Raw genomic sequence first — 17681 nt, 5'->3', positions numbered from 1 at the left:
CAAAATAGTTGGGAAGAGATTTTTGGCGTACCGATTCCATGGAATAGTGTTTATGAACTGATATGCAAAACGACGCCGGATTCAAAACATATAATTTTTTAATTGAAATTATTATACAAAATTCTTGCTACCAATAGAATGTTATTTATATGGGGGATACAATCTTCCCAGCTCTGCAGATTTTGCTGCGAAGAGACAGAATCATCAGATCATTTGTTTTGGTACTGTCCATTTGTAGCTTGTTTTTGGTCACAGGTCCAGCAATGGCTGAAGGATTGCAATATTTACCTGGAGCTAACCCTGCAGATAGCACTACTGGGAGATCTGAAAAGTCATACTCAATCGATCAATAATATAATAATACTTTTAGCAAAAATGTTTATTTTCAATTTACAATCTGTAGAAACAATGAGAATAGAAGGGTTTAGAACTTTTGTGAAACATCACAGTACAGTTGAAAAATATATGGCAAATAGAAATCCAATATGGATGGTGTTAAGAGATAGATGGGAGGTGTTGAATGGAGCAGAAGGATGGGATTAATAATAACAAACAACAACTAATAACAACAAGATAACTAATGTAAATCATACTCTGTCCATAATAAGTATATAGGTTATAGGTTGAGAGCTTTTGTGAAAGAGCACAGTTAGAAAGATATGGTATGGCATATAGAAGAAAACCGGATGGACATCATGAAAATGATCGGAGAGGTTGAGGGTAGAGGAAGTTCAGGACTAAAAACAAACAAAATATAATTATTGTAAAATTGACTGTGTCAATACAATTTATATAGTATGTATGAGCTGGAAGTAGAGGCCTTAGCGTTGTTGTTCACTAGTTTACTCCAAGGGAAGGGGTGGTGGGGTTAGAAATTAATAAAGGGAAATATATGTTTTTAAGGATATGTATATATATGTTTGTATATGTGTTTATATGTATGTTTGTGTATATGTATGTGTATGTATGTATATGTGTATATATATACAGTGGGGGAAAAAAGTATTTAGTCAGCCTCCAATTGTGCAAGTTCTCCCACTTAAAAAGATGAGAGAGGCCTGTAATTTTCATCATAGGTACACGTCAACTATGACAGACAAATTGAGATTTTTTTTCCCTGAAAATCACATTGTAGGATTTATTATGATTTTATTTGCAATTATGGTGGAAAATAAGTATTTGGTCACCTACAAACAAGCTAGATTTCTGGCTCTCACAGACCTGTAACTTCTTCTTTAAGAGGCTCCTCTGTCCTCCACTCGTTACCTGTATTAATGGCACCTGTTTGAACTTGTTATCAGTATAAAATGTAAAAGACACCTGTCCACAACCTCAAACAGTCACACTCCAAACTCCACTATGGCCAAGACCAAAGAGCTGTCAAAGGACACCAGAAACAAAATTGTAGACCTGCACCAGGCTGGAAAGACTGAATCTGCAATAGGTAAGCAGCTTGGTTTGAAGAAATCAACTGTGGGAGCAATTATTAGGAAATGGAAGACATACAAGACCACTGATAATCTCCCTCGATCTGGGGCTCCACGCATACCTACTGTGAAGCATGGGGGTGGAAACATCATGCTTTGGGGCTGTTTTTCTGCAAAGGGACCAGATCAACTGATCCGTGTAAAGGAAAGAATGAATGGGGCCATGTATCGTGAGATTTTGAGTGAAAACCTCCTTCCATCAGCAAGGGCATTGAAGATGAAACATGGCTGGGTCTTTCAGCATGACAATGATCCCAAACACACCGCCCGGGCAACGAAGGAGTGGCTTCGTAAGAAGCATTTCAAGGTCCTGTAGTGGCCTAGCCAGTGTCCAGATCTCAACCCCATAGAAAATCTTTGGAGGGAGTTGAAAGTCTGTGTTGCCCAGCGACAGCCCCAAAACATCACTGCTCTAGAGGAGATCTGCATGGAGGAATGGGCCAAAATACCAGCAACAGTGTGTGAAAACCTTGTGAAGACTTACAGAAAACGTTTGACCTGTGTCATTGCCAACAAAGGGTATATAACAAAGTATTGAGAAACTTTTGTTATTGACCAAATACTTATTTTCCACCATAATTTGCAAATAAATTCATTAAAAATCCTACAATGTGATTTTCTGGAATTTTTTTCTCTCATTTTGTCTGTCATAGTTGACGTGTACCTATGATGAAAATTACAGGCCTCTCTCATCTTTTTAAGTGGGAGAACTTGCACAATTGGTGGCTGACTAAATACTTTTTTCCCCCACTGTATTTCCCTCATTAAAATGAAAATCAATTTATAAAATTTTTGACATGCGTTTTTCAGGATTGTTTTGTTGTTATTCTGTTCAAATAAACCTACCATTAAAATTATAGACTGATCATGTCTTTGTCACAGGGCAAACGAACAAAATCAGCAGGGGATCAAATACTTTTTTCCCTCATTGTATGAGCACCAGCTGCCTGATAATGTTTTGCAACTTTTTGGCACATCAGCTGCTTACTCATTTAAGTCAGCTCCTTAAGTTGCTGAACCTGCCATAGAGAGCCTTGACCAAAATGACGATGACCCACTCTTTCGGTGAGCCAGCACAGCCTGTGTGTGTGTGGAGGGGGGTCTGAAAAAAACAAACAATTCACCTGAATTAGGGCCAGACTAGTTACCATAATTTTCTCACATTGCCATTGACAGTTTTTTCTATTGTCTCTTTTTGGTCCATTTAGATCGTTAATGTAGATTGTATACAAAAAATGTTTTTAAATTTTATGGTTAAAAATGTTAATGTTTTACTGTGTTGTAGGCTCCTAAGTGGACCATTAGGTTAAAAACCAAACCAAACTAAGCTAAACATTAAATTCAATAAAAATAAAAATAAAATGAGTGTCTCTTTTGGGTCACTTTTGCCGGTCCCAAGCCCGGATAAATTAGGAGGGTTGGAATTGTGACATAAAAACTAAAAAAAATGGACAGAAGAAAGTTCATTTGTAGTTCTAAACATATTTAGGGTGTTTTTTACTCACTTTTTGTCTCTCCCGGGACATTATTCCTCTCTCCTACAGCATCCATTACAATTACATGCACATGGCCAATTACGCAAATTAGGTGATGATGTCATTTAGCGACTTCTAGCGACTTTTAGGACAGCCTACTTTCCTTACTGAGGAGTTGGCAACACTGCCATAACGCCCTGCACACACACACCTCTGGGGTCTGGATATTCCTTTCATGGCCAGGCATTCAGTCAACCATTCAGACCTTCAGTCAGCCAACCAGTCAGGGAAATTGACGAGCTTGTTGCTTGTTGTGCTTTCACTGAGGCAGTAATTTCAGAAGCCTCCATCACAATTACGTCAGCGGCAGTGAACTCAGCATGGTTGGTGGGGTGCTAGGGAGAGAAGGCGTGAGAGAGAGAGAGAGAGAGAGAGAGAGAGAGAGAGAGAGAGAGAGAGAGAGAGAGAGAGAGAGAGAGAGAGAGAGAGAGAGAGAGAGAGAGAGAGAGAGGGGAGAGGGGTAGAGATTATCATAGAGAGAAGGGGAGAGGGGTAGAGATTATCATAGTGCAGAGAGTAACAACACGAGCAGGGTGAGACTCGCACTGGGAAGAGAACGGAGAATACCAACCTTTGCCTCTCTGAAAGGAACAGCTGCGTTTGAATTATTAAACGGAAACAAACAGATACAATTATTGAAGGAGTCACATCATAAAAAACAATCACTATTCGCTTTCAAGGAAATATACCTAGATATAAACTACCGAGAGAGGTTGCCTATTGGTGCGCAGGGTCGTTGTTTGACAGTAGGTTCATTGAGCACGAGCACTGGAATAAGACGAAGAGGGAGCTGTTTCAGCACCTTGGATAAAGCACGCGAGCTAGCCGGACCATGGCTCCAATGGTGACGGAAGAAACGCAGTTCGGTAAGTAGCTGGGATGGGAAAACTGGGAGTAGCCAATAGTCGGTGGGAGAACTCGGAAAGCCCTGTCTCTGTTATTTTGGTCGGTAATATTCAGGTGCGTCACAAATGGCACCCTATTCACTTTTTATGATATGTAATTATCCTTTATTTATTTAGGAGATCAAATAGAAAATGTAATGTCATGTCCTGGTGCACTGGGGTTACCTTCCCAGTTTGTGCTCTGACACTAAGATAATTTGTGTTGCTAACTAACCAAGCGCCTTGCTAACTAACCAAGCGCCCCAATCACTCATCTGATTAGATTACTATTTGAGATTAGTGATAGTTCATTAATCAATAATCAATTAGATAAATCAATAAGCAATTTAATCATTTTGTCTTCAAATCGCCATGACATCTAAATGTTTATGTCAAAAGGTATTTTCTCCATTCATGTTCAGTACATCTAATGACTCTATATGGGCCTTGATTAGTCAGTAATGTAATGTAATGTAATGTAGGAGTCCCAGATTGTGCTGTTGTCATATGACATGTATGATGTCTCTGGTACCCTATTCCCTGTATAGTGCACTACTTTTGATCAGTGTCCATATGGAATAGGGTGCCATTTGTGACACAGACCGAGATTGTGCAGTTGTTATGCTGTCTCTGACTCAGACAGTGAATCAGTCAGCAAGTCAGTCATTCAGTCTATTAGTAATTAGTATTAAGCAGTTTCTGACGCAGCTTGTCATTACGTTCATCTACAGACGTAGTAAGACAAAGGAAGCTTCCGCACATTCACACACACACACACACACACACACTCACATACCCAACAGACAGATAATAGATCAACAGGAGGGAGGGACCGTTACAAAAACAAGACAAAAGTATTTATCTTTCTCTCTCCCCCCCCCCCCCCCCCCCCCGCTCTCTCTCTCTGAAGCAGAAGTGCCGGTGAGTGTTGCCGTGGTGAGTGTGTTTGGCCTCGTGTCCTGCGTCTCAATCTTCGCCTGGATCTGCTGCCAACGTAAGAACACCAAGTCCCAGGAGACACCACCCTACAAGTTCGTGCACATGCTCAAAGGCGTCGACATCTGCCCAGAGAGCCTCAGTGGCAAGAAGAAGTTAGACAGCAAGACCGACGTGAACGGAAACTGTAATATCAACAGCAACAATGGTAAACAACAACAACAAGTGGCCTCCAGCCCAGCAGGGGGCAGAATTGCCCTCGACCTGGAAAAACAACGAGACCTGAATGGTAACTTCACCATCACCACCAAACCTCCACACCCCAACGTCCAGACCCACACCAAGGTCCGCAGCTCCCCAGATCTGGATCTTCCCTCCCCCCATTCAGGGTTCACCCAACCTGGGGTTAGAGACCTGGCCCTGGCCTCCCCCACCAGCGGCAGTCTCTCCAGCCAGACCACCACTCACACCCACACCCAAGGGGCAGTGGACCAGGACAAACCCCAGAACGGAGGCCCCGATGTCGGCCTTGGGACCCTCCACTTCTCCCTGGAGTACAACTCAGAGAAGAAGGCCTTTGTGGTTCACATCAAGGAGGCCCAAGGTCTGACCCCGACCGACGAGCAGTCCCTGACCTCTGACCCCTACATCAAGCTGACACTGCTGCCTGAGAAGAAGCACCGGGTCAAGACCCGCGTCCTGAGGAAGACTCTGGACCCGGCATTCGACGAGACCTTCAGCTTCTATGGGATCCCATTGGTCCGCGTGCAGGAGCTGTCGCTCCACTTCATGGTGCTCAGCTTCGATAGGTTTTCCCGTGATGAGGTCATCGGCGAGACGCTTGTCCCATTGGCCGGGATCGACCTGACGGAGGGGCGTGTCCTCATGAGCCGCGAGATCATCAAGAAGAATGTTAGGGTAAGAGAGAGTTATCATCATCATCGGTTCATCATTATTATTTCATCATTCTCAGCTTTTACACCTTCACTACCATAGAGTACAGTAAAACAACTGCTCTCCATTCTAGCTCTGAGGGAATCATGATCACAATGACGGTGCACTATTAGTGTCTAACAGGAATTCTCCTTGGAATAATAACCCTTAGCATAATATTAGTTAAATCCTCTCCGTAGTGAGAGTTTATACCTGCAGTAATATGTAATATGATAATACAGCCTCCTGTAGCTAAATGGCCCAGGGTACAAATGGAATAACACAGGGAGTCCCAAATGGCACCCTATTCCCTATAGTGTACTACTTTTGAGAGGGCCTATATGGCTCTGGTCAAAAGTAGTGTACTAAATAGGGAATAGGGTGCCATTTTGGACGCACCCCACAGTTGATGAATGTTATAAGATTGTAGGTATCATTGTACGAGCCACTGTATCTTTAGAATCTCTAGATCATTATAGAATAGATCATTATATCCTCTATGTAGTGCTGGGCTGGGCTGTGGCTGTCTCTGCCATATGATAGGTGAGGAGTAGTACTATGGTGAAAGGAGAGTGTTGTAGGCTCTATTGAATTGTATTGTACTGTGTACATTGGTGAGGGAGAGAGAGAGAGAGAGAGAGAGAGAGAGAGAGAGAGAGAGAGAGAGAGAGAGAGAGAGAGAGAGAGAGAGAGAGAGAGAGAGAGAGAGAGAGAGAGAGAGAGAGAGAGAGAGAGAGAGAGAGAGAGAGAGAGAGAGAGAGAGAGAGAGAGAGAGAGAGAGAGAGAGGTGTCTGTCTTTGTGTTGTGTTGTGTGCCTAGATTCTAGACTCTTCTATGCTGCTGGTGAACTTGGCTTCTCTCTCTGCTGCTGCTCTGCTGCTTAGTAAAGGGACTGAGAAAAGGGCTTGGTTGTATTGATGATTTGTTGTTTCTTGGTTGTATGTTCTCCCTCTTTTCTAATGTTCACAAATGCATGAAGAGTTTATTTCCAAAACGCTATACCCACCAATTTTTCACATTTTGTTTTTTTTCATCAGAATTGATTGCTTATGGGTACCTTCATGTGTGTGTAAAATATTACTGTTCTCAGATTTTTTTATTAATAGATTTTAGATATGTATGAAAACAAGTTTTTTTTTGCTAAATGTTATATATCCATTGTTTATCTGTAATGGAATTTTAGTATCCTGTATATTTGACTGTGATATGTGATTGTCTCACATAGATATCTTAAGATGAACACACTCACTGTAAATCGCTCTGGATAAGAGCATCTGCTAAATAACTAAAATGCCAAATGTAAATGTTTTACATACAGATCTCATATTACTGTATTGATTGATTTAAAACAAATATATATCGATGTCACAAATGTATCATTTGTACATCTTTAAAAAAATACAAAATGTAGTTATTTGTTACATTTGACTGTGTGTAACCTAGTAGTACTACTTACTTCTGTGAGAGTGAGGCAGATATATAGCATTTAGCAAAAATAAGTACATATTTGTATCTCTGAAATGAAACCATCAAGTGATAGATTTGAAACAAATACATGTCTGTCATTCAACAACACCATGCCATAATTAGATACAGCAAAAACACACCAATCTCATTCATAATTTCTTTAAATAATAAAACATAGATAGGTAGACTGAACAAAAATATAAATGCAACATACAACAATTTCACAGAGTTACAGTTCATATAAGGAAATCAGTCAATTTAAATAAATAAATTAGGTCCTAATCTATGGATTTCACGACTGGCAATACAGATATGCATCTGTTGGTCACAGATACCATTTCCCTCATGCAGTGTGACACATCTCCTTTGCATAGATTTGACCAGGCTGTTGATTGTGGCCTGTGGAATGTTGTCCCACTCCTCTTCAATGGCTTTGTGAAGTTGCTGGATATTGGCGGGAACTGGAACACGCTGTCATACACGTCAATCCAGAGCATCCCAAACATGCTCAGTAGGTCTGGTGAGTATGCAGGTCATGGAAGAACTGGGACATTTTCAGCTTCCAGGAGTTGTGTACAGATCCTTGCGACATGGGGCCGTGGATTATCATGCTGAAACATGAGGTGATGGCGGCGGATGAATGGCACGACAATGGGCCTCAGGGTCTCGTCACGGTATCTCTGTGCATTCAAATTGTCATTAATAAAATGTAGTTGTCCGTAGCTTATGCCTGCCCATACCATAACCCCACCGCCACCATGGGACACTCCGTTCACAACATTGACATCAGAAAACTGCTCGCCCACACAACGCCATACAATCTGTCTGCCATCTGCCCGGTACAGTTGAAACTGTGATTCATCCGTGAAGAGCACACTTCTCCAGTGTGCCAGTGGCCATCGCATGTCAGCATTTGCCCCTGAAGTTGGATACGACGCCGAACTGCAGTCAGGTCAAAATCCTGGTGAGGACGACGAGCACACAGATAAGCTTCCCTGAGACGGTTTCTGACAGTTTGTGCAGAAATTATTCGGTTGTGCAAACCCACAGTTTCATCAGCTGTCCGGTCTCAGATGATCCCACAGGTGAATAAGCCGGATATGGAGGTCCTGGGCTGTTGTGGTTGCACGTGGTCTGCGGTTGTGAGGCCAGCGGGTCGTACTGCCAAATTCTCTACAATGATGTTGGAGGCGGCTTATGGTAGAGAAATGAACATTCAATTATCTGGCAACAGCTCTGGTGGACATTCCTGCAGTCAGCATGCCAATTGCACTCTCCCTCAAAATTTAAGGCATTGTGTTGTGTGACAAAACTGCACATTTTAGAGTGGCCTTTTATTGTCCCCAGCACAAGGTGCACCTGTGTAATGACTGCTGTTGTATCAACTTCTTGATATGCCACACCTGTCAGGTGGATGGATTATCTTGTCAAAGGATCTAGAAAACACACTATCAGCAGCGTTTCTAGTCGCCTCCTTGAGCTGACTCCGAGCTGGGGTAGTTCATTTAACGTCTCAGGGGGACGTAGGCGGGGGACGTAGGCGGGGGACGTAGGCGAACATAACGAACAAACCACTGTTCATCCGGGGGACGTAGGCGAACATAACGAACAAACTACTGTTCATGATTACACTAATTCGCAAAAAGGCAGGCACAATTAGACTATCCCTGTCTCTAGAAAAAATTAATACTATAGTAAGTGCCTATTAAGTGCCGAATAAAGTAACGGTGTTGACAACCTAATCTTAAATTAGCCATGAATCCCTTTGTGAAAGGGGGAATGTAAACTTGTTGTGTGCAACAGGGAGGGGCAATTGAATGCAAGCTTTAGAAAACAATGAAAATTGTTTAAAAAAATGTCTAGCCTATCTATATATGGGTAATAGTGTGTAGTAATGTGTGATACTCGACCTACTCAGTTTTTCACAACAAAACACCAGGAAATGGCAAAAAAGTGTAGAACCAGCTCGCCTGCATTTACACTATGTTTTGACTATTATGTTCAATGTCTCTTTTTAAATTTTTTTTTAAAAAGGAATAGTTTCACCATAATAAAATGAGAGTTCAGTTCACGTAACAGGGTTGAACTTAAAATGAGGGACAGGATACCTTAAAATGAATCACTAATTTTAACATGAAATAAATAATAATCTTCAGAAATGACTTTGTCAAAGCAACTAAATAACTAGGGCTTTACAATTATGGTGAAAACGGGCGTTAAACTATTCCTAGAAGCCACAGAGGATGCACAGAGGGACATGTCAAAATGCTGGATTTTGGCAATTAAGCAGATTTTTATTCATATTAAATATCTGATAATTTGAATTTTCCATGTGATCTATATTAAAGGGCACTTCATTTAATCTAACAGACTTCTACATTTCAATATATGTGCACAATTTCTACTTAAAATATCAAAGGGACACAAAAGGCACTCATTTTGTGGAACGACCCAAGTACTATACAGTGAGGGGAAAAAAGTATTTGATACCCTGCTGATTTTGTCTATAATTTTAATGGTAGGTTAATTTGAACAGTGTGAGACAGAATAACAACAACAAAAATCCAGAAAAACGCATGTAAAAAATGTTATAAATTGATTAGCATTTTAATGAGGGAAATAAGTATTTGACACCCTCTCAATCAGAAAGATTTCTGTCTCCCAGGTGTTTTTTATACAGGTAACGAGCTGAGATTAGGAGCACACTCTTAAAGGGAGTGCTCCTAATCTCCGCTTGTTACCTGTATAAAAGACACCTGTCCACAGAAGCAATCAATCAATCAGATTACAAATTCTCCACCATGGCAAAGACCAAAGAGCTCTCCAAGTATGTCAGGGACAAGATTGTAGACCTACACAAGGCTGGAATGGGCTACAAGACCATCGCCAAGCAGCTTGGTGAGAAGGTGACAACAGTTGGTGCGATTATTGGCAAATGGAAGAAACACAAAATAACTGTCAGTCTCCCTCGGCCTGGGGCTCCATGCAAGATCTCACCTCGTGGAGTTGCAATGATCATGAGAACGGTGAGGAATCAGCCCAGAACTACACGGGAGGATCTTGTCAATGATCTCAAGGCAGCTGGGACCATAGTCACCAAGAAAACAATTGGTAACACACTACGCCGTGAAGGACTGAAATCCTGCAGCGCCCGCAAGGTCCCCCTGCTCAAGAAAGCACATATACATGCCCGTCTGAAGTTTGCCAATTAACATCTGAATGATTCAGAGGAGAACTGGGTGAAAGAGTTGTGGTCAGATGAGACCAACATCGAGCTCTTTGGCATCAACTCACCTCGCCATGTTTGGAGGAGGAGGAATGCTGCCTATGACCCCAAGAACACCATCCCCACCGTCAAACATGGAGGTGGAAACATCATGCTTTGGGGGACAGGACAACTTCACTGCATCAAAGGGACGATGGACGGGGCCATGTACCGTCAAATCTTGGGTGAGAACCTCCTTCCCTCAGCCAGGGCATTGAAAATGGGTCGTGGATGGGTATTCCAGCATGACAACGACCCAAAACACACGGCCAAGGCAAGGCACACGGCCAAGGCAACAAAGGAGTGGCTCAAGAAGAAGCACATTAAGGTCCTGGAGTGGCCTAGCCAGTCTCCAGACCTTAATCCACCGTCTACCTTAATCCACCGTCTACACCGTTCTCATTATATTAATATTATTAATCCCATAGAAAATCTGTGGAGGGAGCTGAAGGTTTGAGTTGCCAAATGTCAGCCTCGAACCCTTAATGACTTGGTGAAGATCTGCAAAGAGGAGTTGTGTGTGCAAACCTGGTGGCCAACTACAAGAAACTTCTGACCTCTGTGATTGCCAACAAGGGTTTTGCCACCAAGTACTAAGTCATGTTTTGCAGAGGGGTCAAATACTTATTTCCCTCATTAAAATGCAAATCAATTGATAACATTTTTGACATGCGTTTTTCTGGATTTCTGGTCTCTCACTGTTCAAATAAACCTACCATTAAAATTATAGACTGATCATTTCTTTGTCAGTGGGCAAACATACAAAGTCAGCAGGGGATCAAATACCTTTTTCCCTCACTGTGTGTATATATATATATATACAGTGGTGTGAAAAAGTGTTTTCCCCCTTCCTGATGTGTTATTTGTTTGCATGTTTGTCACACTTAAATGTTTCAGATCATCAAACAAATTTAAATATTAGTCAAAGATAACACAAGTAAACACAAAATGCAGTTTTGAAATGAATGTTGTTATTATTAAGGGGAAACTAAATCCAAACCTACATGGCCCTGTGTGAAAGATTGTTTGCCCCCCCTGTTATAACACTACTCTACTGTTGTTTATCACACCTGAGTTCAATTCCTCTAGCAACACCCAGGCCTGATTACTGCCACACCTGTTCTCAATCAAGGAATCACTTAAATAGGACCTGCCTGACAAAGTGAAGTAGACCAAACGATCCTCAAAAGCTAGACATCATGCCGAGATCCAAAGAAATTCAGGAACAAATGAGAAAGAAAGTAATTGAGATCCATCAGTCTGGAAAAGGTTATAAAGCCATTTCTAAAGCTTTGGGACTCCAGCGAACCACAGTGAGAGCCATTATCCACAAATGGCGAAAACATGGAACATTGGTGAACCTTCCCAGGAGTGGCCGGCCGACCAAAATTACCCCAAGAGCGCAGCGACGACTCATCCAAAGGTCACAAAAGACCCCACAACAACATCAAAAGAGCTGCAGGCCTCACTTGCCTCAGTTCAGGTCAGTGTTCATGACTCCACCATAAGAAAGAGACTGGGCAAAAATGGCCTGCATGGCAGAGTTCCAAGACGAAAACCACTGCTGAGCAAAAATAACATTAAGGCTCGTCTCATTTTGGAACCATGAATTCTGCTGTCTACCAAAAAATCCTGAAGGAGAATGTCCGGCCATTTGTACGTGACCTCAAGCTGAAGCGAACTTGGGTTCTGCAGCAGGACAATGATCCAAAACACACCAGCAAGTCCACCTCTGAATGGCTGAAGAAAAACAAAATGAAGACTTTGGAGTGGCCTAGTCAAAGTCCTGACCTGAATCCTATTGAGATGCTGTGGCATGACCTTAAAAAGGCAGTTCATGCTCGAAAACCCTCCAATGTGGCTGAATTACAACAATTCTGCAAAGATGAGTGGGCCAAAATTCCTCCACAGCGCTGTAAAAGACTCATTGCAAGTTATCGCAAACGCTTGATTGCAGTTGTTGCTGCTAAGGGTGGCCCAACCAGTTATTAGGTTGTAGGGGGCAATCACTTTTTCACACAGCGCCATGTGGGTTTGGATTTTGTTTTCCCTTAATAATAACAACCTTCATTTCAAAACTGCATTTTGTGTTTACTTGTGTTATCTTTGACTAATATTTAAATGTGTTTGATGATCTGAAACATTAAAGTGTGACAAACATGCAAACAAATAAGAAATCAGGAAGGAGGCAAACACTTTTTCACACCACTTGCTATATTAGCAAGAAAAAAAATATATGGGAGATTGGAAGTGATGCAGACAATTACATTGATGGGAGGTAAATCTATATGCAATATTAAAGCTGATCTGCTATAGAGGAAGGAAGATACCTCCCAATGTGTTCTCCAATCTCATCAAACATTTTACAAAAAGGCTCAGTGCCATTATCCTCGCAAGGTAAGGCATTGAAAGGTATTGAAAACAGGGGTGCCAATAATTTTGACCCCTTATCTTTTTGATAAAAAAGGTATTACTTGTTAAACAAAATATTTTTCTCTGAGAAATGGTATTAGTATAAAATAATATAATTTTCCCTTTTTTTGCATACAATATAGCTTAGTAATTGTATTATAATTTTTTTTGCTCATCTTTACCAAGGATGCCAATAATTTTGGACCTGACTGTATATCTCTACTTTATAACCTGGTGTAAATATCACAATTCATCATCATAATCTCAGTGTAAATCCAATCTTCCTCCTCACTAGTCAGTCTCTTGCTTGGCTCTTGAAGGTGTGACACTGGTGGTGAACTTATCTCTCTCTCCCCCCTCCATCTGTCCTCCCTCCACCTCTCTCCCTCTATCCCCCTCTATCCCCCTCTCCTCCCTCTATCCCCCTCTATCCCCCTCTCCTCCCTCTATCCCCCTCCCCCCTCTATCCCACTCCCCCCTCTCCCCCCTCTATCCCACTCCCCCCTCTATTCCCCTCCCTCTATCCCCTCCCCCCTCGCCTCCCTCTATCCCCCCTCTCCTCCCTCTATCCCCCTCCCCCTCTCCTCCCTCTATCCCCCTCCCCCCTCTATCCCACTCCCCCCTCTCCCCCCTCTATTCCCCTCCCTCTATCCCCTCCCCCCTCGCCTCCCTCTATCCCCTCCGCCCTCGCCTCTCTCTATCCCCCCTCTCCTCCCTCTATCCCCCTCCCCCCTCTCCTCCCTCTATCCCCCTCCCCACTCTCCTCCCTCTATCCCCCTCCCCCCTCTCCTCCCTCTATCCCCCTCCCAACTCTCCACCCTCTATCCCTCTCCTCCCTCTCCTCTCCCTCTCTCCTTCCTCCATCTCTGTGTATAGAGGAGTGCAGGTCACGGGGAGCTGCTGTTGTCTCTGTGTTACCAGTCCACCACCAGTACTCTAACAGTCGTGGTGCTGAAGGCTCGCCACCTGCTCAAGACCGACAACCACAGGCCCTCAGGTACATACAACCTACACTCACACATACACACACACACACAAGCAGACACTCAGACACGCAAATGTAAGTATGTACGCATGCGCACGCACGCAGGCACGCACTCACACACACACCAATTATGTATATAAACCCTGGATTGCTGATGCTATGTATTGGCCATTGAGAGGATTTGAATTCACCAGTCAGCCATATTGGCACTCCCCAATAGGAGCATTCCTATGGAATTCTACAGTATTTTGGAATTCTACAGTATTTTAATTAAATGTTTCAAGGACATGTATTAAATAATGTCACTTTTTTGTAGTGGGGACTAACATTATGAATACATTTTTTTTTTAATTAAATGTATTTGAGTGTTATGTTTAGCTCACATAAAATAATTTAAAAGTATTCATTAAGGTGTCTGTAATAGAATAAATGTGGCAAAATCTAATGTACTGTAGACATGAATAAATGCAATTCTATAGCTTCCAAAATATTTGGTGGGGGAGTGCCAAGATGGAGGCATGGGGGCTTCAACACAGCGCCCCCTATCAGTCATCTAGTGTATATATAAATAATTGACACACACCAATTACTATATATGAATGGACAAAGCCATCGATCACGTGACACCATTCAGTCCTATGTGAAGACTCAATAGCGCATTTGAAGCCAAAGAAGTCGGTTTTAGCATTCTAAAATGTCGTCTCATGGGGGAGATTTATTTAGGCATCAGAGGAGGCTGGTGGGAGGAGCTATAGGAGGACGGGCTCATTGTAATGGCTGGAATGACACCTGCCTAAATGACTACCAACCCGTACCACTCACGTCTGTAGCCATGAAGTGCTTTGAAAGGCTGGTCATGGCTCACATCAACACCATTATCCCAGAAACCCTAGACCCACTCCAATTTGCATACCGCCCCAACAGATCCACAGATGATGCAATCTCTATTGCGCTCCACACTTCCCTTTCACACCTGGACAAAAGGAAAACCAATGTGAGAATGCTATTCATTGACCACAGTTCAACGTTCAACACCATAGTGCCCTCAAAGCTCATCACTAAGCTTAGGACCCTGGGACTGAACACCTCCCTCTGCAACTGGATCCTGGACTTCCTGACGGGCCGTCCCCAGGTGGTAAGGGTAGGTAACAACACATACGCCACGCTGATCCTCAACACGGGGGCCCCTCAGGGGTGCGTGCTCAGTCCCCTCCTGTACTCCCTGTTCACTCATGACTGCATGGCCAGGCACGACTCCAACACCATCATTAAGTTTGCCAATGACACAACAGTGATAGACCTGATCACCGACAACGACGAGACAGCCTATAGGGAGGAGGTCAGAGACCTGGCCGTGTGGTGCCAGGACAACAGCCTCTCCCTCAAAGTGATCAAGACAAAGGAGATGATTATGGACTACAGGAAAAAGAAGAGGACCGAGCACGCCCCCATTCTCATCGACGGCGCTGTAGTGGAGCAGGTTGAGAGCTTCAAGTTCCTTGGTGTCCACATCAACAACAAACTAACATGGTCCAAGCACACCAAAGACAGTCATGAAGAGGGCACGACAAAACCTATTCCCCCTAAGGAGACTAAAAAGATTTGGCATGGGTCCTCAGATCCTCAAAAGGTTCTACAGCTGCACCATCGAGAGCATCCTGACTGGTTGCATCACTGCCTGGTATGGCAACTGCTCGGCCTCTGACCGCAAAGCACTACAGAGGGTAGTGTGTACGGGCCAAGCTTCCTGCCATCCAGGACCTCTATACCAGGCAGAGGAAGGCCCTAAAAATTGTCAAAGACTCCAGCCACCCAAGTCATAGACTGTTCTCTCTGCTACCGCACGGCAAGCAGTACCGGAGCGCCAAGTCTAGGTCCAAGAGGCTTCTACACATCTTCTACCCCCAAGCCATAAGACTCCTGATCTAATCAAATGGCTACCCAGACTATTTGCATAAATAAATAAATGGAACGGTATCAAACACATCAAACATATAGAAACCACGTTTGATTCCATTCCATTTATTCCATTCCAGTCATTACAATGAGCCCTTCCTCCTATTGCTCCTCCGACCAGCCTCCTCTGGTAGACATAAAATGTGCAGTATGACTACTCCAGGAAGTGACGTTGCAGGCTAGCTCAGTGCTGCCCCCCTCTCATTGAGTAGCTCAAGTTGAAGGCCGACCGTGGTACTGCAGGCTGCCATTGGCAACTAAATTATCCTTATAACTTCTTCTGTGTGCGATTTAATTTTTTTACACGAAAATTGACCATGAAGATTGCCATTATAGTGAATGGTGAATCCTGTTTTCTGCAAACAATGCCTGCAGTACTGCGGTCGGCCTTGAACTTTGTGGCTTCAGTGAGAGGGGGCAGTCGTTCTCCCCTGACACACACACATATACACATACAAAGACACGCAAATATAAATATGCACACACATATAAGAACGTACGCATACACACAAGAATACGCATGCACAGACACAGATACGCACACACACAGACACAGGATACTAGGAACACATTTATTCTCTCAGATATGAGACACTCAGGCCCTTCAGGAGGACTTATGGACTGAGTTCCCAAATGGCACCCTATTCCCTACATAGTGCACTACTTTTGACCAGAGCCAGTGGGCCCTGGTCAAAAGTAGTGCACTATATAGGGAGTAGGTTGTAATTTGGGAGACAGCCATACTACTCTTATACAGGTTGTAATGACACAGACAGAGACTGAGGTCATTTAATCTCCTTGTCTTAAAACCACTTTAGATAAACAGAGCGTCTTAGCCATATCACAGTGTTTGGTCACACTTTATTTGCATAGTCCGGATAGTCCATCTTTAGATGCTCTACAGATTGTCATACTATCAACAAACTGAGCCAGTCAATACCACACACACCACTGTATTGATCCATTGTGCCGTTTTCAGAGCTGTGCTATGAATTCTATTCACCCTGCCTCTCTCTCTCTCCTTCCTCTCATACCTTCCTCTCATCCCTTCCTACCTCCCTCCCTCCTTCCCTCCAGACCCATATGTGAAAGTCAACCTCTTCAAAGGGAAGAAGCGTGTCAGTAAAAAGAAGACCCATGTGAAAAAGTGTTCCCCCAACCCTGTGTTCAACGAGCTGTTTGTGTTTGACGTGGCCTCCCAGGAGGGGCTGAAGGAGACCAGCATAGAGCTCCTGCTCATGGACAATGAGTCTCCACCAACCAGGCGGGGGGACTCCTCCCGCTCCCCCAATCCCGTCCTGGGGCGCCTGATCCTGGGTACAGCTGCTGCCGGCACCCCCGGGGAACACTGGAGGGAGATCTGTGACCATCCGCGCCGGCAGATCGCCAAGTGGCACATCCTGTCCGAAGACTAGGGTTTTTTTTTAGGCTTCGCGGCCAAGGTTACGGGGGGGGGGTGGTCATGGGTGTTGGTCATGTGGAACTATTGATAAGTGAAAGGGGGGAGGGGGGTGGAGTTAATTCTAAGTGATGTAATTAATCAATCAATCAATCAGTCATTCAATCAATTTATCGATTGTTGAAATTGTTGGGTTTTGGTGACCGAGAAACCCAATCGTCCATCTACGATTCCAAAGACTGTCACCACAACGACTGCCGGCAATGCAGCTCTCTATCGCCATGGCAACATCATCCGATCGTCACGGCAACCTTGTGTAGTGCAGAACGTCCTAGTAACTGTTGCTAACCCGCTTCTTCTTCTACTATTATTACTATAAATATTACTCAGTTGTACGACAAATAAAATGTTAATATTACTAC

General features: G+C 43.4%; 1 protein-coding gene across 1 annotated transcript; it reads left to right on the top strand.

Annotated features, from left to right (window-relative positions):
* Positions 1-3854: 3854 nt before the first annotated feature.
* syt4 (synaptotagmin IV) lies at positions 3855-17275 on the top strand (the record flags this gene model as incomplete). The annotated part of the gene is made up of 4 exons (XM_084165197.1): positions 3855-3888; positions 4817-5760; positions 13796-13916; positions 16938-17275. 4 exons carry the CDS (start codon positions 3855-3857, stop codon positions 17273-17275), a joined length of 1437 nt encoding a protein of 478 aa, XP_084021323.1.
* Positions 17276-17681: the final 406 nt, after the last annotated feature.

The sequence above is a fragment of the Coregonus lavaretus genome (genome assembly GCF_964263955.1).
Source record: "Coregonus lavaretus genome assembly, chromosome: 7".
NCBI classification, from domain to species: Eukaryota; Metazoa; Chordata; class Actinopteri; order Salmoniformes; family Salmonidae; genus Coregonus; species Coregonus lavaretus.
Note: the sequence above shows the minus strand (reverse complement) of the source record. Positions and strands in the feature narration are given on the sequence as shown.